This window comes from Silurus meridionalis, chromosome 12 (assembly GCF_014805685.1).
Source record: "Silurus meridionalis isolate SWU-2019-XX chromosome 12, ASM1480568v1, whole genome shotgun sequence".
Classification (NCBI taxonomy): domain Eukaryota; kingdom Metazoa; phylum Chordata; class Actinopteri; order Siluriformes; family Siluridae; genus Silurus; species Silurus meridionalis.
In genome coordinates, this window is record NC_060895.1 from 4,378,239 (window position 1) to 4,404,098 (window position 25,860).

At 36.8% G+C, this 25,860-nt stretch overlaps 2 protein-coding genes across 2 annotated transcripts in view; both read left to right on the forward strand.

The window, feature by feature from the left end:
* Positions 1–9,657: 9,657 nt before the first annotated feature.
* Positions 9,658–14,023, forward strand: trappc6bl (trafficking protein particle complex subunit 6B, like). The gene is made up of 7 exons (XM_046863686.1): positions 9,658–9,814; positions 10,844–10,955; positions 11,521–11,588; positions 12,239–12,356; positions 12,453–12,536; positions 12,643–12,736; positions 13,028–14,023. Exons 2-7 carry the CDS (start codon positions 10,863–10,865, stop codon positions 13,057–13,059), a joined length of 489 nt encoding a protein of 162 aa, XP_046719642.1. The 5' UTR covers positions 9,658–9,814; positions 10,844–10,862; the 3' UTR covers positions 13,060–14,023.
* Positions 14,024–23,022: 8,999 nt separating this feature from the next.
* zgc:114130 (uncharacterized protein LOC570332 homolog) overlaps positions 23,023–25,860 on the forward strand; it is a 6,850-nt gene continuing 4,012 nt past the window's right edge. Inside the window, exon 1 of the mRNA XM_046863072.1 lies at positions 23,023–23,068. The gene's annotated coding sequence lies outside the window, so the exon portion shown is untranslated. The remainder of the gene's footprint in view (positions 23,069–25,860) is intronic.

The window sequence follows — 25,860 nt, forward strand, 5'->3', positions numbered from 1 at the left end:
ACCAAAAACATTGTCTTTATTTTTTGCCTTTCTATTTGAAAAATAAAACATTTACATCATTTACATTGTTTCATTTATAGCGTATTGATTTTTAAATGTGTTATTTAGGTTTAAAACTCACTTTACGGATTTTAATGCTCAATAAGTTGCTATACTGTAACAAACATTTACTATAAATGAAACATGTACTTAAGTAAAAAATAGTCATTACTACTATCTGTTTTTGTGTCACGCTGGTAACTGAACCTCACATCATATTAATATATTGATACAAAAGGAATTTGTTACCTAGTGAATGTATCCAGGGTGAATAACTACCATATAAACACAAGCAGAGAAAAGATGATGATGATGATGATGATGATGATGATGATGAGATGATCAGGAATGTCTCAGTCATGTCTACATCACTGATTCTCTCTGTCTTATCCACGTTAAACCCAGACTTGTTGCCCTCTGCATTGCTCGTTGTGAGCTTCATAAACTAGCCTTCTAATTTCTATGGTTATCACACCACCAAATCAAGTGATCAGATGATGCATCAAGTGATTTTTCCTCAGCTCCACATCAGCCTGCACTCTTTTTGGAACTGATGCCTGAGTCTGGTGACTTGTAAGTTGGTAAGCTTGGTGTGGTAATCCTCAAAACCGCTTTATTTAATGCATAACCCAGGCTGTTATGGACAGCCTTTGCAAACCCATGTAGTTAAAATAGGCTTGCTGTTAGGGGTACGAAGGCCATGAGCAAAGCAAACACTGCACTGCTTCGATTTTGATGTCTTAGATGGACAGAGGTCTGAGATGATGTAAAAAAAAGCTCTTGCAAGAACTTCTAGACATAAAGAGGAAAGAAGAAAAAGAAGAAAGTGCCACACCAAGCTTGACTATTCATTACTGTAAACCTTTAGTTATAACTTTCATAATATACAAATATATATACTGTTTATAAAAGTATTGCGTGTTTTTGTGTTTTTGATGCTGGATAGTGTCAGCAATAATCACTTTTACTTATGTGTAATTTTTAAAATAATCAATTCGTTATACTATTTTTTCAGCATGGCCAACCACTACATTAGCATTACATTAGTTTGTTATTTCATTCAAATTTGGGTACAAATGTGTCTAATATTTACTACACACTAATTAGTAAGGTCACTGATCACAATGTACTTTCATCAGAAACCGCACGGCAACTACAGGTGCATCTCAATAAATTAGAATATAATTGAAAAGTTGATTTATTTGAGTAATTCAATACAAAAAGTGAAACTTGTATATTATATAAATTCATCACACACAGAGTGAAAAATTTCAAATTATTTCTTTTGATTTTGATGATTATAGCTTACAGTTAATAAAAACCCAAAATTCAGTATTTCCGAAAATGTGAATTTTCTGAGCCTTTAAATGGTGTCTCAGTCTACACAATAATGGGGGAAGACTGCTGACTTGACAGTTTTCCAGAAGGTGATCATTGACATCCTGCACATGGAGGGTAAGACACAAAAGCTCATCGCTTAAGAAGCTGTTGTTCACAGTGTGCTGTATTGAAAAAACATTAATGGAAAGTTCTTCACAATTGCTGAAACAGCTTGAATGCCCAGATGACCCAATAGAATAAGATGACAATCCAGATGTTCCACCATTTATATAAAGCTTCCATTGCTTTCAGTTTTGCTTCTCAGTTGCATACAATTTTAAACTTTTCTTGATTCCTTCCATGTTTTATAGGCAACCTCCATTCAGCAACTTCAGAGTTATATAGGTGGTTTCTTTGAATTTAGTTTATTTCAGTTCAGGACTCCATAGTCCAGGTGTTAATAATCTGTATTTAATCTATGTTTAGAAAGGCATTTTATTAAGACATGATTAACTATTCTAGATTAAGGCCTACTCATGGATTAATGTATACCCTGTCTAGGAAACTGCTCCAACATGTTCATATCCACCACAGTTTACTGTAAATCCACAGACAAGAATACAATTTTAATATTAGAAGGCTACTATTGATCATTCATTAAAAGTTTACTAATAGGCAAATGTCAAATTTTGAAAATAATGTAGAAGACTTTAATCTTTAGGCAGGACCCTTTACACGTAATGAATGATTTAAAAGAAAAACATATTTACAGAAAAAATCTCTTACTTTAAGAATATAAAAAAAATAAAAGCTTTAGTTAAACGCACCATAACATTTACTAGCAGACGTGATACTTGATTATATATAAACATTTGCACATACTATCAACTACTAACAACTATTGTTAGTGTGTGTTTAGATATGTTGAATTAGTGAGTGAGTGAATTGGTCAAGTTGAACTGCTGCTTTGAGACAATGTGCATTGTCAAAAGCGCTATACAAATAAAAATGTATTACATTGAATTGAAGGATCTTTTTGGTCCAACGTTTCATAGGAGTATGTGCTATGTTTATCCAGCATCAGTCCTAACAACATGCAGGTGACATGAAACCTGGTATGTCAAGTCAAGTCAAGTTTATTTCTAGAGCGCTTTTCACAACAGACATTGTCTCAAAGCAGCTTTACAGAAATCAGCAGTTAAGGTGAACGATGTGTATTTATCCCTGATGAGCAGCCGTGGCAAGGAAAAACTCTCTTAGATGTTATGAGGAAGAAACCTTGAGAGGAACCAGACTCAAAAGGGGAACCCATCATCATTTGGGTGACATCAAGATTTTGATCATAATGTATGTGGGCCCTTGGAATTTGGATCCTGATATTAAACTAATCCAAGAAGATCTAAATGTGACCACTGAACATTTTTAGTGATGGCCAGGTCTCATAGTACAAGCAGAAAGCAAATTCACATTGGAAATTTTTTTTCAAGCAATATTTTTGACAACCACCTTTGGCTTCTTTTTGAAGCCAGCAATGGAAAGTTGGCACCAGATGGGTTGGGGGAACACAAAATAAAATCCAGACAATTTACTTAAGTATGGGAAAGACCTGCTCAATAAGGATCTTTCTCTTGTAGCTGGATTCGAGAATGTTGATGCCTGGGTACAAATAATGAAAGAAATGCCACTGAGCACCATAATAGGAACTATAAGAAATTGTGGTGAGCACTGACCTGACACTGACTGAACTCTCTAAAATATAAACACCAGGCTGGAATGACTGTGTAGGATTGCATATGTTCTGCACTCCAAGAGGCAAATCTTTCAAAAACAATTCAATCATCATCAGCTTGTTCACTTTGTCCAGAGGTCAATAAACACATTATAAAATCAAACTTACACAATATCAAATGTATGCACAGGAATAGCATAAATAATACATTTTTTTGTCTGAGCCAGAGGTGTCAAAGGTACACACATCCTTCCTTAAGTAGAAGTACAGATACTTATGTTTGAAAAGAGTTTAGTGAAAGTTGAAGTACTGATTACACTTTTTTACTTCAGTTGAAGTAAAAAAATTTGGGCTCTGCCACTTAATATTTAAGTCAAAATTAGTCATTACTACTACATGTTTTAGTGTCACGCTAGTAACTGGACATTACATCATATTAATATTAGGGCTGTAAATCGATTAAAATATTTCATCGTGATGAATCACTTGATTGTCATGAGTTAACTCATGATTAATCGCAACTTAATTGCAAAATTGAATCTGTTTTAAATGTACTATAAATTAATACTTAAAGTTTTTAATACTCTAATCAACATAGACATGGACAAATATGGATGTTTAATGCAAATGTATGTTTATTATTAATGAAACCAGACTCAACATAAAGCAAAATATTCTTGTAAATGTTTTAAAACGATTATGTTGTTTTAAATGACGTAAATCATCAGGAGCCAAACGGAACTTTTGCTATGTTAACTTTTATACTGAATACATAATCAGAGAATATTCACTGAGATTCAGGTTGTTTTATTTGTGTGTCTGTGAAGGGAAATAGCAGACAGCAGAGAGCGCCCCCTGTCTGTTTTCTTTATTTTACAAAAGCACAGCGTTTTGTTGTTGATATGTGTGTACAAATAAAAGTAGACCCTTTACAGATTCGAATGTTGTTCTGCTCTGCTCTGTATTTAAGAAACAACAACAAAAAAACTAACAAACCAAAAAATAGTAATTTAAGTTCGTTTTGGCGTTATGAGGGACAAATGCCACAAAACGCGCCGACACATTTGTCGACCCCAAGGGGTAACTTGTGTTTACTATGGCGAGATTGTGGTGCTGATTTGAGACTTGGCGCATCAGTAATACAAATGTTTACTGATTAAAAATTCTTTTTTGATTTATTTTTCAAAATTGTTTGATCTTATAGTAAAAAGAAAGAACACCATGAATAAATGTGTGTTGCATTGAAGGTTTCATTTAGTTTATTCTTTATTTATTTATGTAATTTTGTATTAAAATGGTCAAACAAAAATGATCGGAAACGCATTGATCGCGTGCTAATAAAAATTAGTGCCAGTAAAATGAAATTATGTTCTTCTTCTTCTTTCGGCTTCTCCCATTAAGGGTCTCCACAGCGGATCATCCGTCTCCACACACCCCTGTCCTCTACATCTGCCTCTTTCAACCCAACTACCTGCATGTCTTCTCTCACCACATCCATAAACCTCCTACTTGGTCTTCCTCTTTTCCTCCTTCCTGGTGGCTCCGTCTTCAGCATTCTCCTACTGATATACCCCATGTCCCTCCTCTGCACATGTCCAGACCATCTCAATCTCACCTACATACAGTATATTGTTTGTGCCTTAGACATATCTCTCTGTTTCTTTCTCTCTCTCTCTCTCTCTCTCTCTCTCTCTCTCTCTCTCTCTCTCTTTATATATATATATATATATATATATGCACACATCAATCTTATGTCTAGTCCTTGTGATGTCAACCTTCACATCTTATGTCTATGTCTGGTTATTGCAATGTTTACCTTCACTAACATCTCTTTATAGGTTTCTTTTTATTCAGCTTCTTCTCACAGACGTATTAATATTAGTATCTGTAATCAGTAAACATTTGTTTTATTGATGCGCCCAGTCTTAAATAACCCTCTAGGGGGCGACAAACGCACCGGGGCGTTTTGTGTTATTTTCCTCATAATGGCGAAACAAACTTAAATTACTCTGTCTTTTATGATTGTACAGATAAGAGCAATACATCATTCGAATCTGTAAAGCAGGGGTGTCAAACTTAAGAAAGAACACGAGAAAGAAAGAACACCAACTTCCGGCCCGACGTACAATTATATCCGGCCCTCGAGATGATTTTATAAAGATTTATTATTATTGTTATTAATGGCCCGGCGATATGAAGCGCTGATAACACAAACAACGGATCCCATAGTGCAGCGCTTCAGCTGCCTTACCGAACTCTAGACTACCTGGAAACATTCCAGCGTCAATCAAGTCGAGCTTCTGTTGATGTTTTTAACCCTGTTGTAAAGTTATTGTGAAACAGCGCCTCACAGTGGTGAAGAGAAAAGTTGATTCTAAAAACAAAGCCTTTCAAAACCGATGGGATTCTGAGTAGATGTTTACTGACACTGTGTCTTATTAGTGGAGCGAATGTGGCTGTAATTAAGGAGTTTCTACTTTTATTTGTACACACACATTAACAACAAAACGCTGTGCTTTTGTAAAATAAAGTCAACAGATAGGGGCGCTCTCTGCCGTCTCTTTCATCTTCCGTCACAAAAACATAAACAAAACAACCTGAATCTCAGTGAATATTTGCCTCACAGACATAACAATTTATCTATATAAACCTTGCATTGTCTTTTACATAAACCACATCATATACAAATATTATCTGATTATTTAATCCGTATGAAAGTTAGAAGAGGTACAGTTGCTCCGGTATCACCTCATTAACCGTCCGTGTGGAAACATAGCAAAGGTTCTGTTTTGTGTCCTTATGATTTATGTCATTTAAAGCACCATAATTACTTAAAAACATTTGCAAAAATATTTTGCCTTCATGCTCTATGTTGAGTTATAGACATATTTGTCCATGTCTATGTTGATTAGAGTATTAAAAACATTATTCAAAATATGGTACATTTAGAACAGATAGAAATGTGAGATTAAGTTACAGGTAGTAGTAATGGCTACCTTTTACCTAAGTACATGTCAGAGCCCAAACTTCTTTACTTTAATTGAGTAAAAAAGTGTAGTCAGAACTTCAACTTTTACCAGAGTCTTTTTAAACACAAGTATCTGTACTTCTACTTAAGTGAAGGATGTGTGTATTTTTGCCAGCTCTGTTTTCAACTCCTCTCCCTAGCAACCAAGGTTGCACAGTTCACTGATCATCTCTCCACCCCAACTGTTCCAGATAACCCCTTCCTGCCTCCTCGCCTCATGCAGCGTACTTTTACACGTAATATGGGCACGCAGATCTAGCCTGACCTCCCTGCTGTTTTCTCCAGGAGACTAATTCTAACAGCCTTCGTACACCTGCATCAACTCTTCCTCCTCGCTCTCATTTCACATCTTCTCCGTCCTACTGCTCTCCTACTGATTATTCTGCAACTTCCTCAATTCTCCCACTGCAAATTTTCCTCCCATACCTTCTCCTGAGTCTAACCTTGATTGCTCTCCCATGTCTACAAGTTCTATACTCATTTTAAGCTAAATATGTTGTATGTAAATATGTATAAAGCGATGCTGCAGCACTCATGCGTGTGTGTTTTTTGAAGCAGCTTCTGCACCTGACACACAGCACGAGGATTCAACGTCTCAGATGGACCCTTGTGAGGCCTGTTCATCTAGGGGTAGTTCATTTCACCACCTCGGTGCCAGAACAGAGAGGAAGCTTGAAGTATACTTACATCTCATTCTGAGAGAAGGTGGTACCAGTCGAGCAGTGCTGGAGGATCTCAGTACGAGGTGTGATGAGGTCTCTGAGGTAAGATGGCACTGGTCCATTTTTGGTCTTGTAGGCAAGCATCAGTGTTTAGAATCTGATACGTGCAGCTACTGGAAGCCAGTGAAGGGAGCGCAGCAGTGGGGTGGTGAGGGAGAACTTGGGCTGATTGAACACAAGTCGTGCAGCTGCGGTTTGGATAATTTGCAGTGGATGAATAATGATGGCAGATGACATCCTGCTTGAGTTTCTTGGAGATGGAGATGGTGTTTTATATTTACAAAGAGCAGACGACTCGGGAAGAAATGAAAAGGTACAGTTTATTAGTTTACTGTATACGTTTAGCACCTTACCCACTTAGAATGTGGGTGTATCCTGCACCAAGACATCAATTTAAAAAAATGAACACGCATAATCCAAAATCACATGGTTTCCTTTTTAGTAATATAAGATCACACAACACATACACTATATGTTACTTGTGATAATTAATGTAAATTTCATTTGTAAAACAATTAATACACATGCATTTTTATATGATGAATATAGTATAGCTCATTTCTTTAGTAATGTCTGAAAATGGAGCTGTATTAAGCTAGTTTCTAGTGTCATGTGACAAGTCTTTACTTCTGTACAAATACATACTATGGCAAGAAAAACTTAGTTAAGTGAAGAGAAAAGACAGGAAATGAAGGTCAGTCATTCTGAAAAATCTCAAGAAATATCAGGAAAGAAAGACCAAGCACTACCTCTGCTGCACAGGATAAGTTTATTAGAATTACCTACTTCAGAAAACAGTGATTTACATCAATGAGTTCAAGTGGCAGACATATTTTAACATCCACAATTTAGAGGATACTGTGAGAGTCCGGCCTTTCAGGTCGAATTGTGGCAAAGAAACAATTACTTTAGAAGAACAACAACAAGCAGAAGAGACATTTTTGGGCATGGAAACACAAGAAATTAACATTAAATCAGTGGGAACTGTCCTGTGGGCTGATGATTTAAAATCTTTGATCCTAACCACCATGTTTTTGTTAGACATAAAGATGGTGAACGGACGGTTCCTGAATGCGTGGTTCCCACTTTAAAACATGGGGGAGGAGATGTGACGGTGTGGGTGTGCTTTGCTGGTGACAGTGTTGGTACGTTCAACCACAGAATTTTGCAGTGACATTCCATCCCATCTGGTTTACACTTAGAGGGACCATCATTTGTATTCCAACAGTGGCCCCAAATACACCTCTAGGTTATGTATGACCTATTTGTCCAAGAAGGAGAAGGATAGCATGCTGCCTTAGATCCACAATCATCCTCTCTAAATCCAGTTGAGAAGGTTTGAAATAAGTTAAAGTGAAGGTAAAGCAGCCAACAAGTACTCAACACCTCTGGTAAATCCATCAAGATTGTTGGAAAACCATTACAGGTGACCACCTCAGGATACCAAGAGTGTGCAAAGCTGTCAGCGAAGCAAAGATGGCTTCTTTAAAGAATCGACTATATGAAATATATTCCTGGTTATTTAACACCACATTATTCCATATTTGTTCTGTCATAATTTCGACATTTTCATTGATAATTGTATACAATGTTGACGATGTTGAAAACAATAAAAAAAAATGAAGAAAAACGATTGAATTGAGAAGTTCTGAGTGGTACAATATGTGATGAAGGCTCTAAAAGAAAACATGTTTTGCCACAATGAGTTCACACAGATGAAGCAGGAGATGTTGTAACCCAGGGGTGTCAAACTCAATCGAACCGGGGGCCAAAACTCAACACACACCTGAGGTCAAACATTTATTGAACACACTAAAACTAAATGTTTTTTAAACATAAATATGAATAAAAACAGACAGGAATATTATTCCAGAATAAATCAACTTAAACTTTAAATAACTTAAAATATTTTGCTCTCCATAAAAATATCTCCTGTCAAAATTATACAAGTTAGAAATATGAACATGCTGCAAAAAACCCTGAAAAAATCAATAGAAATTGTGCTTTTAAGTAAACGTTAAAATAACAACAAATCAAAACAATCAGATTTCTTTGCTCTTATGCCATTTTATAAAAAATAATCTTAAACTTTAAATAACTTAAAATATTTTGCTCTCCATAAAAATATCTCCAGTCAAACACCAGACATCTCACAGCTTCATCATGCAGCTCTTCAGAAACTCTCCCTCAGTAAATAACCGGCTGATGTGACTCTGATTTCTCCTCTGTTTTCACACCAGCTTCACTTTGTGATTTTGCTCTGGTGAAAAACATCTGCTGAAATGTCAGATTCTTCTTTAACTCTTCTACTTTCTGTATCTTCTGCTCTGCATTCAGGTTTTTCAGCTTTCCTGATGTTTTGTCTCGTAGTTCTGTCTTAGATTAAACTCCTTAATTACGCCACATTCGCTCCACATATATGACATAGTGTCAGTAAACATCTACTCAGAATCCCATCGGTTTCGAAAGGCTCTGTTTTCAGAATCCACTTTTCTCTTGACCATTTTGAGGGGCTTCACAATAACTGTACAATAGGGTTAAATACATCAACAGAAGCTCGACTTGATTGACGCTGGAATGTTTCCAGGTAGTCTAGCGTTCAGTAGCGCTGCATTATTGGATCTGTAGTTTGTGTTATCAGTGTTATCTTCATATCACCGGGCCATTAATAACAATAATAATAGATCTTTATAAAATCATCTCGCGGCCCAAGGCCTTGGGTTTGACACGTGTTGTAAGCCATAAACTGGAAAGCATTCAATATATTTGTAAACTGATGTTGTTACCACTCCTGGCCGCCGCGTGGCGTTAAGGCACCAAAAGTTGTTTGCACACGCCAATGAAGAAGGAAAAGTGCGACAACAAAGAAGAAGAAGAAGAAATGGAGTAAAAAGCGACTTTCATCGTTTTGTTTTGGGTAGATGCTATTGCGATAGCAAGCTAGCATGCGAGCTAGTTAGCCACTCCATATATACTGTAAGTAGAATGACAGCGCGTTTATTGTAGAATTGTTAGTGTTTATAGATATATTTTAAAAGAATATTGGGATAGTAGGAAATATTTACGAGCATTTTAACCTGACGAAGAAGCAGCTTAACGCTGTAGCTGTGTTAATGCTGCTCATGTTCAAGTGTCCATGTCACAGATGCACTACTGGGGTTATAACATAATAGGTTTTACACATCTAATTTTCTTTTCCTGTGTATGAGGGTGTTGAATAGTTTTTGCAATAGTTTTTTTGTTGATGTTACTGGAATGTTTTGTAACCCAAAATGCAATTTAAGCTGCTTAATATCTGCTAAACCAACAGAAAGCATTTGGACACAATAAATCCATCGCAGGGGATCATGCATCCCACACTCCCACAAACTTATCCACACTCCCACAAACTCCTGCACGCCTCCACAAACTCCTGCACACATCCACAAACGCATACACACACATCCACACACTCCCACTCTCGCACACAAACTTCTACACACATCCACAATTTCAGTGTTACTCAATATGACAAAGTATCGTTGCTGTTGAGGCAAAAATAAATAGCCATGTAGGTTGTCTCACTTCTGTGTCTTGGAACAGAAACAGACAACGTTCCTCCAGACCCCTGGTGCTACATTTAACATCATAGCGCTTCATAACAGAACATAAAGCTGCATAACAGAACAAAGAGCTGAGGACTAAAGTGCATCGTGTGCAGACGAGTGCAAACAGTGCAGACAGACAACACAAGACAGTGTGGGACACAGAACACAAAATAGCACCGACCAGTAAACCTACTGTATAATATGATTATACAGTCATGTGCAAAATAAAGATCCGGGACCCCCCCCATAAGGCATTAGGGATTCCCCATGACAAGTTAAAAATCGACTTGGGGGTGGGGGAATAAATGTATAAATTACACAAAAACTGGGACCCCCATAAGACTTGCCCTGGATATAGTGTTAAGTCTATGAGTGAAGCATTGTGTAGGGAGAAATCTAACCCTTCCTATTTCTGCAGAAGTGTTCAGCGCCCAGTAATGATGGCAGACGACATCCTGTTCGAGTTTCTTCACATGGAGATGGTGTCTCATATTTACAAAGAGCAGACGACTCGGGACGACATCGAAAAGGTACAGTTTATCAGTTTACTGTACACGTTCACCGCCTAACCTTCAGAACCGGTCCCTCGTCTCGCCAACATTTCCATTCAGCCGCATCTAATTTTGACTTCGGAGACGAGTGAAAAAGTAGAAAACTGCTTTTTTTTTTTTTTTGTAATACACCTTGATACTGTTTTGCCTTGTAGACAAGACTACAAAAGGTATCCAACATTAAATTCATGAATACATACATGGGTACAATGTAAACGGATTGTGAAACACCTCAGATCTATTGCAGATGTTTTTTTGTTTTTTTCAACACTGTAGTTTGGTGAGGAAAAAGAATGAACTAATTCTGAAGGTTTCTTTCAGAAATTATGTTTTTCTTTTGGTTATGTTGTGGTGATAAACATACATTTAATTTGAAAAAAAATTCAACAGTATGTGGAGATTTGAATTTATTTATTAGTTTTTTTTTTTACATGATAAATATAGTATAGGTCATTTCTTTATGTAATCTAATCCTCGCTCATGTCTTCTGTTATTTCATCTTTACATGAATTCATTTGTCTGTTTGTATTATTTTTTGTTTTAGGAGAGAGTAACGTGTGTGTCAGTGTTAGAGGGAATGGGCTTCAGAGTGGGACAAGGACTAATCGAGAGGTAACACTTGCTAACATTCACTTTTTCTATCGTTATTAAACACACATCAAATGTTAACATGTGCAATTTGTCCAGCAGGTGGTGTCATGGCATCAAAATTAGACTCCTGTTGAAATCCCTGATGAGGCAATAAATTGTATTATTATAAATACAATACATTTACACACACACACACACACACACACACACATACACTGTATGGTCAAAAGTTTGTGGACCATAAGATCGGTATGGGCTTTTTGAACACCCGTTTCCATATTTAGTCCCCATTTCCTGTTCTAAAAACCTCCACTCTTCAGGGAAGATGCTGAACTAGATTTTAGTGTGTGTTTGTGGAGGCCTGAGGTGCAGTCCGTGTTGTAATTCATCCCGAAAGCGTTCGGTGGGCTTGAGGTCATAGCAGGTCACTCAAGATTTTCCGCTTCAGCCCATGTAAACCATATCATCATGGCTTCGAGCTGGCTTTGTCCACAGGGGCATTGTCGTGCTGGAACAGGTTTGGGTCTTCTTGTTCAAGTGAACAGAAAATGTTATATCATATATATTTGGACGGAAAAGTCCAAAGTGAGGTGTCTCAATACTTTTGCCCCTATTGTATATATTTAAATGCTTGTTTGCCTTTCTTTTTTTTTTTCTTTTTTTAAATAAAGGTTTACAAGGGATTGCCCCACATTTAAAGATGACCTGGACATTATGAAGTTCGTGTGTAAAGACTTCTGGAACGTTATCTTCAGAAAACAAATCGACAACCTGAGGACCAACCATCAGGTCCGCCATTGAAACTCTATAAGGAGCGAAACGCACGCCGTACATCTGACATGCTTTAATTCATTTACTCTAACCGCGCTTTCCGTCTGTGTACAGGGAACGTACGTCCTCCAGGACAACAGGTTCCCGCTACTGACTCAGGTTTCCTGCAAAAAGCAGCAGCTTGAAGAATCTTCTAAAGTAAGTCTGCAGGTGTATATAAAAGTGTCATCTTTAGTTTGAAAGTGGGAAATGATCTCAAACCTACTAGTGGATTTATACCTGCCTTTCCCTCCACCCCCATAAGTATTTGGCCTACACGTGTGGTTTAATTAGAGGTGCCTTATCTAACCTTGGATTGGAGAGTGTGGTGACTGCTGAGGTTTCCTCAGTGCCATCATGTGAGTATCAACATGCCGTTCTTTTGTACGTACAGTTTCCAGTTTGATCTAAAACGCTGATAAAAATATAAGTATGTTTTATTCTGTTATTAGGTTTTTTAACAGGTAAATGTTGCCAGGTTTTTTAGAAAATAATGTATTTATTATTTATTAATTATAAATATATTTATTTTTATATATATGCCATGAATGTAGCCATAGAAGCTGGCAGGATATTTATAAAAATTCAAAAGTACACAAGGTATTACTTTTTATTAGAATGTAACTGTTCTGCCTTATTTTTGCTTTTAGGCAAATTTCAAGTTGTGGTCCAGAAAATCTAAAATGGACAAACACCTTTCCTCTTTCCGTCCAACGGATGCAATAACACGGATCCTTATTGTTTACGAAGAAGTCGGTGTTTACAGGTTTTACGTCTGCAGACAGAAGTTACAGTCGTGCAGGTAGAACAAGACATGATGCAAGAACCAGCAAGTAAAAATGAATCTCGCTCAGCAAACACCGCACCGCGATTTAGCACACATAACATAACCGAACGCAAACCAAGTGGCCGTCTGTGCTACATTTGTAATCCCGCACAGAAACGGCAGGAAATGATAACCCAAGGGACCTACGGTACTATTAAGTAGTCAAAAATTGCGCACCTCAGCCCGATAATCTCCATCGAATCTTACTAAAGCGAAACACAACAATGTGAAGAATGTAATCTACCTCTGTTTCCACAAAATTAACAACGAAAAATATGCATCCAAAATGCTGCATATAAACAAATAAATATATATAATATAAACTGAGTTTAAATTATTCAATTTGTCAATTATTTCTTAAACAAGTAGAAATTACAATTAGACAAATTAGATGTTTAATTTCTTTCTTTCTTTCTTTTTATTTATTTTTTTTTTTGTGAAATTCCGAACGCTTTGTAGCTCCGTTTTAAAAAAGCAAATTGTTTTTTAGTCACAGACTAAATTATTCCACTCACCTTCATTTCTTTTGTTGGTTATAGTTAAAAAACCCAAGAAACAACTATTTAAATGCATTGTTTTCTTTATCACTTTTTTTTTTTTTTTTAGCAAACATTTTTGTGACAATAATAGCAATTTGTTGTGTTCCCCCTGTTCGCAGCATGTACATTGTAAATGTTCATACACACAAATACATGATATATTTATAAATTTGTGTATATGTATGTACTTGTATCTGTCCCCTTTGGCTCTATGCAACTTCTATTAGTGAAAGTGAATTTTTGTATTGTTAAGGGAATCAATAAAAGCAGTTTGGAATTTATTTATTTTTTGAGACATGAAAATCACAGAAACTATTTTTCTACTGGACATACAATACAAACAAGCATGACTATTGTCAGTATTGAATTTAAAGTAGTCACTCTGGGAGTCATTACATATGTATTTAATGGGAATCAGTGGAAATAAAGGGAATAAGTATGCCTTTATTGAGAATTAGTGACAATATTATGGGAGTCAGGGGACTATTATGGGAATAAAGGGAATACATGTGCCATTCATAAGAATCAATTGGAATATTATGGGAATAAGTATACCTTTAATGGGAATTGGTGGGAAAATTCGAGGAATAATAGCAATAAGAATGCCTTTAATGGGAATCGGTTTAAATATTATGGGAATAAGTATGTCTTCAATGATTATATTAGAGTTTTTGAGATCAAAATTCATACCAGCTGTTATAATTTGGGATGTTCTAGAAACTAAGAAGGCATGAGGTCAAGCTCTGTTCTGTCCTGCACATTCATGCTGTTGAATGATGCTGAAGTGATAAGGCCGCCATTTGCCATGACCTGTCTCAGCTATCTGATGCTCAAAACAGACCACAAGCAATTTGTTGAATGATCACGCCAGCATGTTTGCGGTATGGTCACTAAACACTTACCATTTGTTTAACTCTGGACAATATTAACTGTGTTTATATTGTTTAAAACCCTTGGTACCGGACAGCAAGGTCCTCAATCTGTTTTCACCTGTGGACACATCAGTTATTCTTGCTGATAACTTATATATGGAAACAGCCTCTTGGATTGATTTTGCTTGAAAGTTGTTGTTTTTTTCAGCCAGAGAGGAGAATGTTACACATCACTATATTGTCCTTTGTTTCGTAGTAGGAATGTGAAATAATGAACCTGTTACTGTTTTACACAATGCAAATGCACAATGCAACAATGCAAACCTTGTGAAATGGTGAATGGAGACACTCCAAAATGAGGAAACTAAGCTAAACAGCTGTATTGCTAAGCGTAAAAAGGTTCCTCTTATAATGTAAATACTCATAAATATTTATAGGAAGAACCTCCAGAACAGCCTGTAATTAAGGAACGAACTCTTGGTGTAGGCAATTCTCCTGTTACCAAAGAAATTAATAGCAAATTTTCCTTTTAAGCAAGACTTCAGTAACGGAAATCACCCCCGAAAGAATGAAACTGAAACTTGGGTTTGGTTGTTAGGACAATGTTTGGTAATCAGTCCTGCCTGCCCGTCTTTCTTTCCCCCACCTGTCTCGCTCCCTCCTGTAGCGTCAGAGCAGGATTAATGGAAGTATGGGAATGTAAGGCGTAGACGAGCTGCAGCTGGTCCATCAATGCAGAGAACAGAACACCAAATCCCCTCCATTACAAGCCGCCGGCCTAAGTGCTGCGGTTTTGCTGTGCTGCTTTTACAAACGTTCTCCATTCAGCATTCCTAAGTTCGCTGAAATCACGGCTAATCTGAGCCATTTAGAGAGAACTCGAAGATTTTTGGACTCCTCGCTGGAAAACAAATGAATGCAATCACTCTAATAATTTCCACAAGTTTTTTGCTTGTTGAGAATGTATCATTGATGTTATGTACATTGATATGTAAAAATATAAGAAAGTTATTTTCTAAATATAACTGTGATACCATTTTTAAGTCAAATGGTTGACATCAAATTTATCAATCTTATAGTAAGGATGTGTGAAGATTTTACTAAGCCAAGCTGAAATAAAATACCAGATGTATATAATGTTGAGAAATGCCAATATGAATTTCCCATGCATGTTCATGGTATAAGTGATTTCATTTAATAACAAATGTCACTGAAATACCAGTGATAAAGAACATAAGCTGAAATTTCCACAGCCAGTGCATCGCTTCAATAGACACATCAACTCCTGTACGATGCTATTTCTTATGTTTTATTTGAACAGCTAGTTTTTCTATGGATTTACTATGGATTCCATTTAGACTTCTTTCAGGTCATTAATACCTTTTGTACAGCTGAAATAAATGTGTATTAATCTGTATTTCTAAATATAAAGTAAGACTTGACCAATGATATGGTTTGAAGTTATTAAATCATAAGTGAAAATTTGCATGAAATTTAAGTGAAAGATTTTTCCACACAAAATAAATGTATATATTTACTTGACTGTTTATTAATATATAACGATAGTATATGTTTATATCCATCTCGATATCTGAGGCCCATTGATTTGAGTTTTTCTGTATTCTGCTGAAGACTGAAATATTTATTGAAATATTTAACTATCTGACTTTTTTTTTTTTTTTTGATGTCTAAAAAATGTGAATTTCCTGCCATTGTTTTTTCCAACCATCAATTTGAAGACCTGAAAAGAACCCGTGTGGAGGAAAGTGCAGGTAATGTTGCATTTCCAAATGCGATACAATAACTTCTGATTTGCCACTCTTATTTCAAAAGGTCCCTTCTTTTTGTTAGAGAGCAAGAGTGGACCTTTGTGCAGTCAGTGAAAGGATTAAGAATTTGAAAAGGAGTTGGGGAAATACCAAAGTCTTGTACCTAATCACTTCCCCTGTTAATGCCTCCTCTTGATTAAAAGAAGCGGAGAGGCCGTAGTGGGATATCGAAAGGATTTGATAGTTAAAAGAGCCTGTCAGGAATAGATTATCCGAAAGCTATGGTTAAAAAGATGTTTGGTCTCTAGGAGTACGCCGTATTGCAGTATTATGCCATGGATTTTCATTTAGCACTAAATGTTTACTTCCTTCAAAATTTCCCAAACGACCACATGCAAGACAAACCAAAAGTCCGATTTTCTCAAGGGAAGCTCCAGCTCTGAAAATACACATGACCTCTTCATGAAAGGGCAGCATTAGTAACTTTTGTCTTATCCATCCCTGTTTACCTAATGAAATGCTGTGTCAGTGGTAATCCTCGCATTGGCAGTCACTCAAGCTCACAGAGTCCTTCACAGCTGATTCACATTATGTCACTGCCACTGCAGGCAATGGGATTTCTTTGGGGGGGTTCTTCTTTGTTTCTTAGTCACTGTGGACTCCTTCCCTCCTCCTCCTTTCTTTCTTCCTCCTTTCCCCCGATTGTCCCATTTGCCATTTCTATGGCAATGGGACATTTGTGCAGTGATGGACAGTGCACTGTCCCTCCTTTTGCCTCATCTTCACTCTCTCCTGCTCAACCCATCCTGGAGCTCTGGACCCTTTTGTTTGTCCTTTTCCAATTCTGACTGAATCAACAGGCTTGCTGTTAGTGAGAGCGTAACAGCGACAGGGTCTGGCAGAGGGCAGGAGGGGGGTGGACTGGTGACCTCTGACCCTCTTGCGTTACCTGCTGAGTATGACCCATGTGTGTCCAACCCTCGGAGGAGCTTGACTGAATCAGAAGTTGTGTTTTTAATGGATCCCAGCTGGATCTGAGGGGGGGAAGCTGATCTATCTGTGAACCAATTACAACACAGAGAACACAAAGACTTTGTTCTGCCAGCTATGATTTCACATCACCTAATCTCAGCCATGCAGAAAGTAACAGGAGCAAGACTCTTCCCTTATTTAGAAGAGATGGGTATGAATTATTATCTTTCGCCCCTGTCCTAAAGAATGCCTAATGTTGCATTTATAATAATAGTTATTATTATTAATATTATTATCATTATTATTATTATTATAATACATTCATAATAAACTTTTTATCTGCCCAAGTGCATCATAAGAAGTGTGCTAGAATAGGTTCAAATGGATTTTCATACATATCAAGCCATATCAAGTAAAAGAGCGAAACCATAGACTTGATGCAAGTCTAAACAGGGTAACAGCCAATAAAAGAAACCCTTGTTTTCATTTATGTTATAGCTATACAATGTAATTCTATTTTTTTTCTTTTATATTTTATTGTATAAAAGTAAAAACACCAAAAATAGATTTTCCCTCATCAGCCTCTCTCTTTTATATCTTTTAAATGACATAAAGCAAACAAACAAAAAAGTATTTTATTTTAACAGGAAATCCCAAAGTTCTCTATCTTGAAGACTCTCCAATGATGGGAAACATACTGACTGAAACATGACATTGGAGACTCTTTTCATAAATCATAAATGCTTCACTATATCAATGATAAATAATGCTTTAATCCATTGAATTGCCTTAAATAATGTGCATTGTCACATTATTAATGTCATTGAAATATAACTGAGCCAGAAGTCCTGTCAGAGGTTCTGTTATAGAAAGTTAATAAACACTCCCTGACAATCAGCATTGCAGTGTTGTGGTATTATCTAAAAGTGTATACTAGACATTGTATTTCTTGGATGTACGTGACACGTAAGTTGTAAATACAGCTGATTTTCTGCTGCTTCAGTTTCAGAAGTTTCACTGTTTCATTGTAGGAGTTTTCACTGTGGGCTGCACTCAATATCTTAGTTAATGTGAGATTGATAACTTTCAGTGAAATGTTTAAAGTATTAAAAGAAAGCAACCAATTACCCAATATATATTTTTTAGGAAAGTCTCTCTCTCATAAAAAAAAAAAAAAAAAAACAACAATGAGAAAAAAAACACCAGCTCCTGGACAAATAGATATTACAGCTGATAGAAAGCAGTGTAGAGAACTGCAGAGTGATGTGAGCAATAGCACCTAAGCATGTCCATATGTTTTGAAGCCATAGCTCATTTGCCTCAACTCAACTTGAGGGGGCAACTGGAGGTTTCGGATGAAATGCTGCCCTTAATGTCCACCCAACCCCCACCTGGTTCTTTCCTTTTAGAAGTCACAACTCAGAGCACTGTCCAGACTATCTGTCAAGTCTTCTTAAGGAGGAATAAACAACCTGATGATAAGCCTGAGTAACCTGGGCCTGGTCTGGATTCAGAAGTCATCTGCTGGCCAGGCTGCTGAAGTAAAATTGAGAGATACAATAAAGAGAGGGATATTTTGAAGAGACAAAAACACAAATCTGCTTTAAACAAATGGGAGTGATATTAAACTACAATACGATTCCCAACTGCAAGGTATCTGATCTTCATCTGGACTCATCAAAAGGTTTAAAGTCAATGCCCAATTTGCTCAATATTGTCCATATAACTTTCTATAAAACTCCTTTAGTTGTTTAGAGTCTCTGTTTTTATAGGTTTGCTCCCACATTTTTGCATTCAACATTCCAAAAAAGTTCATGCTTATAGTTGGACTATAATGAGTGTGTAAATCGTGCTCTGTGATGGTCCAATCTGAGGTAAATTCTCCAGAATTGTAGAAATGTTAATATCTAGGATTGGTTCTATATTCACTATGATCAGGAAAAACACTGACATTGTATACATAAATAACTGTATGATTTAACGTATTTCTGATCATTTGATTAGTGACTTTCTTTTCTGAGACAAGCAGCGGTCAAATTTTGCATTTATACTATGTAGCATTCTGTCATTTTATACTGTATATAATAATGAAAGACCCTCACACTGGTTCTGTGTTGTTGTTATTATCCGCCTTTGTTTTCTTGTTTTGTGTCCTGTACTTTTTTCTACAATTGAAATGGGAAACTGCACTGGTTGAGCTTTGCTAAAACGTGAAAACCTTTAATAAGCTTTAATGAACAAGTATTAATAAATTGAATATAAAAAGTTAATACATAAGCTGTAGCTGTAAATAAATATGCAGTTCACTATAAAAAAGTTTTCTAATGAGCCAAAGGCGTATAGTGCTTTTAGGCGGAAATGTAATGGCATCAGTTAAAACATACATCTTTGTGTTCTTCTATATCGTTCTTTAAGCTAAACTCAAAAGGGTTGGCCTGTGCTTTAAACCCACCCTTTATGGAACAGCCTGCAGGAGGAAAGCTGTGTGTGCTTTGTTCAGCAAGTGGTGAAAAAAAAAATACAATGACGCTGCTCAGGCAGGCACTGGAAAGCCAGATCTCCAGGGTTGACCCCATATCTCATTAGAGGAGTTTCTGAAGTTTATTATGAGTGGATGGCCGTGGTGAAAGCGAAGGAAGAGAGCTCTACAAGTTGGGGGTGAACCCTGTGTGTGTGTCGGGATGGCAGTGGGGGCAGTGCTCCATTCCTTTACAGCAAGCAGATGTTCTGCTAGGACCAAACAGCCCCAGGCACTAAGTGAGGCATTAAACGCTGCTGCAATACCCAAATACACCCTCAATGAGACTCTGCACATGAGGGATGTGTAGGGTTTTTCAGCTTTTTTAGTGCAGCAACCCCCCACCCACCACTTATCCACCCACCTACCCCATATAAGTACACATTTTCATGCTTCTGAATAGCCATTAAAGACCCGGCAATAATGGAGCCAGCAAGGAGCAGACTTTGAAAGGAAATCTGTATGATCCAGGATAAGTTTGGTCCCTTGGTAGGAAGCCTGACAATGGCTAACCTTATGAAACGTCCTATGGGACCACTGCTTAAAATAGTAAAAATAATAATAATAATAACCTCCCCTGGCAGTTCTTCTGGCTTTAATCAATACCCTCGAATTTTCTGGGGTTAGTCATTGCTAGGTTGCTTGAAGTTTGCCACACATTCCATCACCCAAACAACTTATTTTAAAGACTTTCACTCCAACATCAGCTGTCCTGAAGTATTTGCATCTTATTTAATGATGTCTGTTGTGTGTAGAATGAAATGTTCTTGGCTTGGACCTGATGCTCAATGAGATTCAAACCTCCTTTAACAATCAACCTCCTCTTGGAAATCATTATTTTCTCAAAGGCTTCATGCAGCATGTTTATATTAATGATGCAAAGTCAGCAACACTTTGTTAATAAAAATGATTAAAGGGAATGTGTTTCAAGAGAAATGTCATAGAGAACTTGCAACGTGGTTCTGTTCAGTACTACGAACCTACGTTATACTACAACTAATACCACAATGCTGTTGTATTTTCAAATCTCAAATTGAAATCTGAAAATCGTGCTGTCTGACAGGAATTCTGGCTGTAATTCAAACCACAGGTTTATATTAAAGTGCTCTTTGTAACAGGTTATCGTTGCTGTATTAACCCTACATTCACAGAGCCTTGTATGGAAGATGCTCCACAAATCTAAAAGCTTGTAACGGTCAGTAGGTTTTTCACCACAGGACGGTCTTTGTAACATGACAAGTCTTATTAACATCAAGAGAACTAAGAGAGTCAGAAGATGCTATAATTAGATTAGATTGGATTAGATTATAACTGCTAATTGTTAGATTTGGTTTTTTGTATATTGTTAAAAAACGTAGTTTTAGTCATTATTAGATTTAAAAAATTGCCATTCGTGAAAAATCACCATGGTGTAAAAGAAACAACACTTCAGATGTTCTGTTTTTTTGGAAACTGGAACTCGTCACTATTAGTTGTCAATGATCTTTTTCCAAAAAAATATCATTTGTTTATTCCAAACTGTACACAAATGTAAAGTTTTTAGCTGTTATTTGATGTTATGCTTCATTTGAATCTCTAATCGAAAAATCAAAACATTTGCGGTATGACTCCTTTCTACACTTTTTGCCACCTCAGATGACATCAGCATTGTTATAAACACCAACCCACACTCCTCATGTAATACTGTTCTGCTCTAATACCTACGTGTGTGCCAAAACACCATGAATAGCATGTGGTTTATTTAGTGATGTTTTAGTGAGGTATTTTTGACAAGTTTCCTACAATGATGTGCTCATTGCACCTACACGGTTGTTTGGTGAGATCTTGGCGTGGTCTTTCGATGCCTTGATTCCTTTAAGGTAACTGGACACCTGTTGCCCCTAGGACTTGGATTGCTGGCCCCTATCTCCTAAACACACGCTCTCAATCTTCGAACACAAATACACACACTTAGGCACTTAACCTCAGGCAAAGGCAAAACAATGCAGAAGGTTTACCTTTCAGGTTGTCGTAAGTCCAGATCGTTTTGACTTGTCTAAGTGTGGCTGTATCGCCTGCTTCTAGCTGTGTCAGGACCTGTAAGATTGATGGCTTTATGCCACACCAAAAGGTTAAACACAGTAAATATCACTGCTGTCCAGGACCATTGGAAAATGGAGGGGTGGGGGAGGATGATTTGGAGGGGCAGCACCTCCTAGTGGAACACAGTGCAAATGTTTTATTGTTCTAATAAATGTAACTGTCATTCTTGAATTAACATTGTGGCAGCTTTAAATGATGCGTATAAACAAGTGTATAATGTAATTGGCTTAAAACAGATAATATTCACAAATACATAAGTAAAGTTCATATAAAGTGGCTGCTTGTGCTGGATTTATGGCCGATTATACTTTTGCAGCCTGTAATGTAATTCTAAATTTACAATTAACAAGCAATAAAGTAATAGAGTAATAAAATAAAAGACAATACGTAATACCTTTATCATGCTTTTGCTAGATATTTATAGTTATTTTGGTTTAAAAAATCTAGTATGATTAGTGCGTAGTGCCATTATTATGGTATATTTAGTTGATTAAAAAGCATGTAAAAAATAAATAAAACTATAAAAAAAATAATAAATACATTTATTAATTAATAAATAAAACTATGTTTCAAATAAAACATAGGGTTAAAATTTTAACATTTGAGTAAATATTTGTGTAAACATTAAACAGTATCTGAATGTGAAGTTCTGATTACTCTATGAGCATCATCTGCATGCTCCTGGGTTCCTACCAGAAAGTGGGTTAAATATGTTGAAGGTCTTATTTTATTTCTATATTTTTTTTCACATGTGCATGTATATATTTTATATAGTAAGCACCCGTCATTTCGTTTACAAAAAAAAAATTAAATAAAAGAAAAGAATAATCTTGCCTTTTTCTTGACTTACCACATGTTTTGAAATAATATACGATCTAAATAGTAAACACTGATTTATTCAGGATTTCATTTAAAGCATCTACACTATAATGATGTCAGTGTATAACAGTTGTTTCTTTTTTATTGGTGCATTCAGGCCCTGAGAAGATGAACATGTACCTCTGTACCTGAGAATAAGCAGCAACACACACTTCTATATGAAGTTCCTCAGAAGGCAAAACTGATATTGAAATAAGAAGAAGGAAATCAAGTGATTTTAAAAAAGAACGTAGCGTAAGTAAAGAATTGTGGATGATTTGATGTATGGAGAATCCAATTTCTTGGTGAGATTATGGAGCTTTTTTTCCCTGCCATCATCCATTAAACTATCATTACACTTTTGTATGTCCATCCATATTTATTCTGTTTATTCTGTGTATATATAGAGATGTATATATTCATAATGACATTCTTTTTGTACAGCTATATCTGTCATACCATTTCATACTATATCATACTTATATAAAAACCACACTATATATACCCTTATTCAGTTATATGTACATATTACTACACCTTCTGTATAACCTCATACCCTTATTTATTACACTGCCACTTGTAAATAAGCTATCTATGCACTTCTGGTTAGATGCTAACTGCATTTCATTGGCTCTGTACATGTACCCTGCACAATGACATTAAAGTTGAATCTAATCTAATCTAATCTAACACTTACAAATATTGAAATCGAATGTATTATTGGGACATCAGGAATGTAAGACTCTTATGTCATATGTCAATTCAGGTCATCACCTGTCACCATATACATGAATTATATGCATAAGTCTTCCTTCTTTTTTTTCTTTTTCGAAATACATGTATAATGCCTTTTGAAAAGACTTTTGTCACTCATGTGTTTTTCCTACATCGGGTCCCTGCACACTTAATTAGCATAAGAAGAGTTTTGTGAGACGAGTGTGAAATATCCTTTTCATGTTCTGTCATGGCACAGGGCACCGAAGCTATGACTTCAGTGCATGCTAACAGGGGAAAGTGTTAAATACCTATCGTCTAGTAATGGTTTCCACTAGCAAGACCGAAACCTACCAGCTGCAAGATCCATTAAACCTTTGATTGACATCGTTCTCAGTAGGTTTACAGACCATTTGCAACCGAATGTCAGAGTGCTGTTTGTGTGAATGGATTGAGACGGAACGCACTTGATCATATTGTCTCGTTGAGAAGTGGCGAAGGAAAAGAACAGCGTGAACTGAATAGAATAATATGATTGGCATCTTATGACAACACTTTTAACAAGACAATGATGCACGATCTCGGATCCTTTTTAGGATTGTAAGTTTGGCCTGGCAGGAATTCCTAAACACCCACATGCAAGAAAAAAAAAAAAAAAAAGAGTGACAGGCACTCTGGGGTTTGTCTGTGCAGTCATTTAGGATGAGTGATTTTGTGAGTGGGGGGTGTATTTTAGGGCAGCATTCCTCTTTGCCCCATGACACTGTTGTGATTAAGGATTAGAGCAGAGAGGGCCTTCAGCCATCTTTGCTCTTTCCTAAACAATCACCCCACCTCGCCACCACCCTCCACCCCCTTCTAACTAAAAAAGCCCTGAGCACTCAGCCTCAGGTGGGGGGTGGGGGCATTGTTAGCCCAAGAACTTTTTACTCATTATGTTCTAATACCCTTTTGCTCAATCAGTGGAGAAGGAGGCAGAGCTCTCCCATGCCCTCACACACATACACACACACACACACACACACACACACACACACACACACACACAAAATTAAATCCCAACCCTTCCTCCTCTACTAAAACCACACGCCCTGCCCTCGCTTGCCTGAAAAGAAAAGATCTTGCATCCAGTGACATACTGAAATACTGCCCCTGTACCCAAGGCAAAATATATCTGCTTCAAGAGACCTGTTTATTTCCAGTGCATCCTAAAAAAAGCGGATAAAAAATAGATAGATAGATAGATAGATAGATAGATAGATAGATAGATAGATAGATAGATAGATAGATAGATAGATAGATAGATAGAAGGACAGACACCTTTAAAAAGACACATCTATCACATGTTCTCACATGTTATATCATATATATATTGTAGTAGTATATAATATCCAAGGATGTAAAAGTGTGCAAGTGGCTTCCATCTGATCCTTCTTTCACTTCAAAGAGGACAAGTGAAACATCTTTTACGGTGATCCCCACAACCTTCCACCAAGCTGTTAATTATCACACAAGACGGTGTAATTAGGAAAAAAGATTCGAATCTATCAAATATATGAAACAGGTCAAAGTGTCAAAGCGTGTTTATCCATGTAGGTGTTACTTTTGGTCCGAGTTGATATGGTTTATTAGCATCTGTATGCATTGCAAGTGGCCATTTTAGCAAACAGAACTGAAAAGAATAAACACAATGACACATTACAAGCATTAAGTGTCGAAACAATTCGAGCGTACACATGAAAACAGTTGGGCTACGTGTAGCGGAGGGGGCGGAGGGGGTGAAGGGGGCTGTAATTAAGTGTGAAAAGTTTACAATTTTTTAAGTATAGGCTTGTGTGCTTTTGTTGTGCTTCGTATGCAGGGTTAGTGTTTCTCATTTTAAATGCGTCCTCAACCGAGATCAAGTTGCAAAGGTTTTTGGACGTGGACTGGACTCAGCTTAGCCGTCTCACAACAAGAACCCTTATGTTTCAGGTTGCCCTTGGTAAGCTGACATTTTGGCCTGGTCTAGGCCCCTTTCTTTTTGTCTGTTTTTGGGAACAATAGCGGAAACCTTGTTAGTGTGGAGCACTTCAATACAAGAGGGTAAAATTACAGTCTCCAGTGTGTGTGTGTGTGTGTGTGTGTGTGTGTGTGTGTGTGTGTGTGTGTGTGTGTGTGTTGGTGGGGAAGGGGGATAACACTTCCAAAATCTATGGAAGAACCACAAGTAAATAACGAGTTAGAACATAAGTCATTTTTCAAAGCATGCTGGCACGCCAACTTCCTTTAGATAGTTACAATACAGTTATGTTCTGTGGAGCTACAATATACACCGCTTGAGGTGTTGGCTT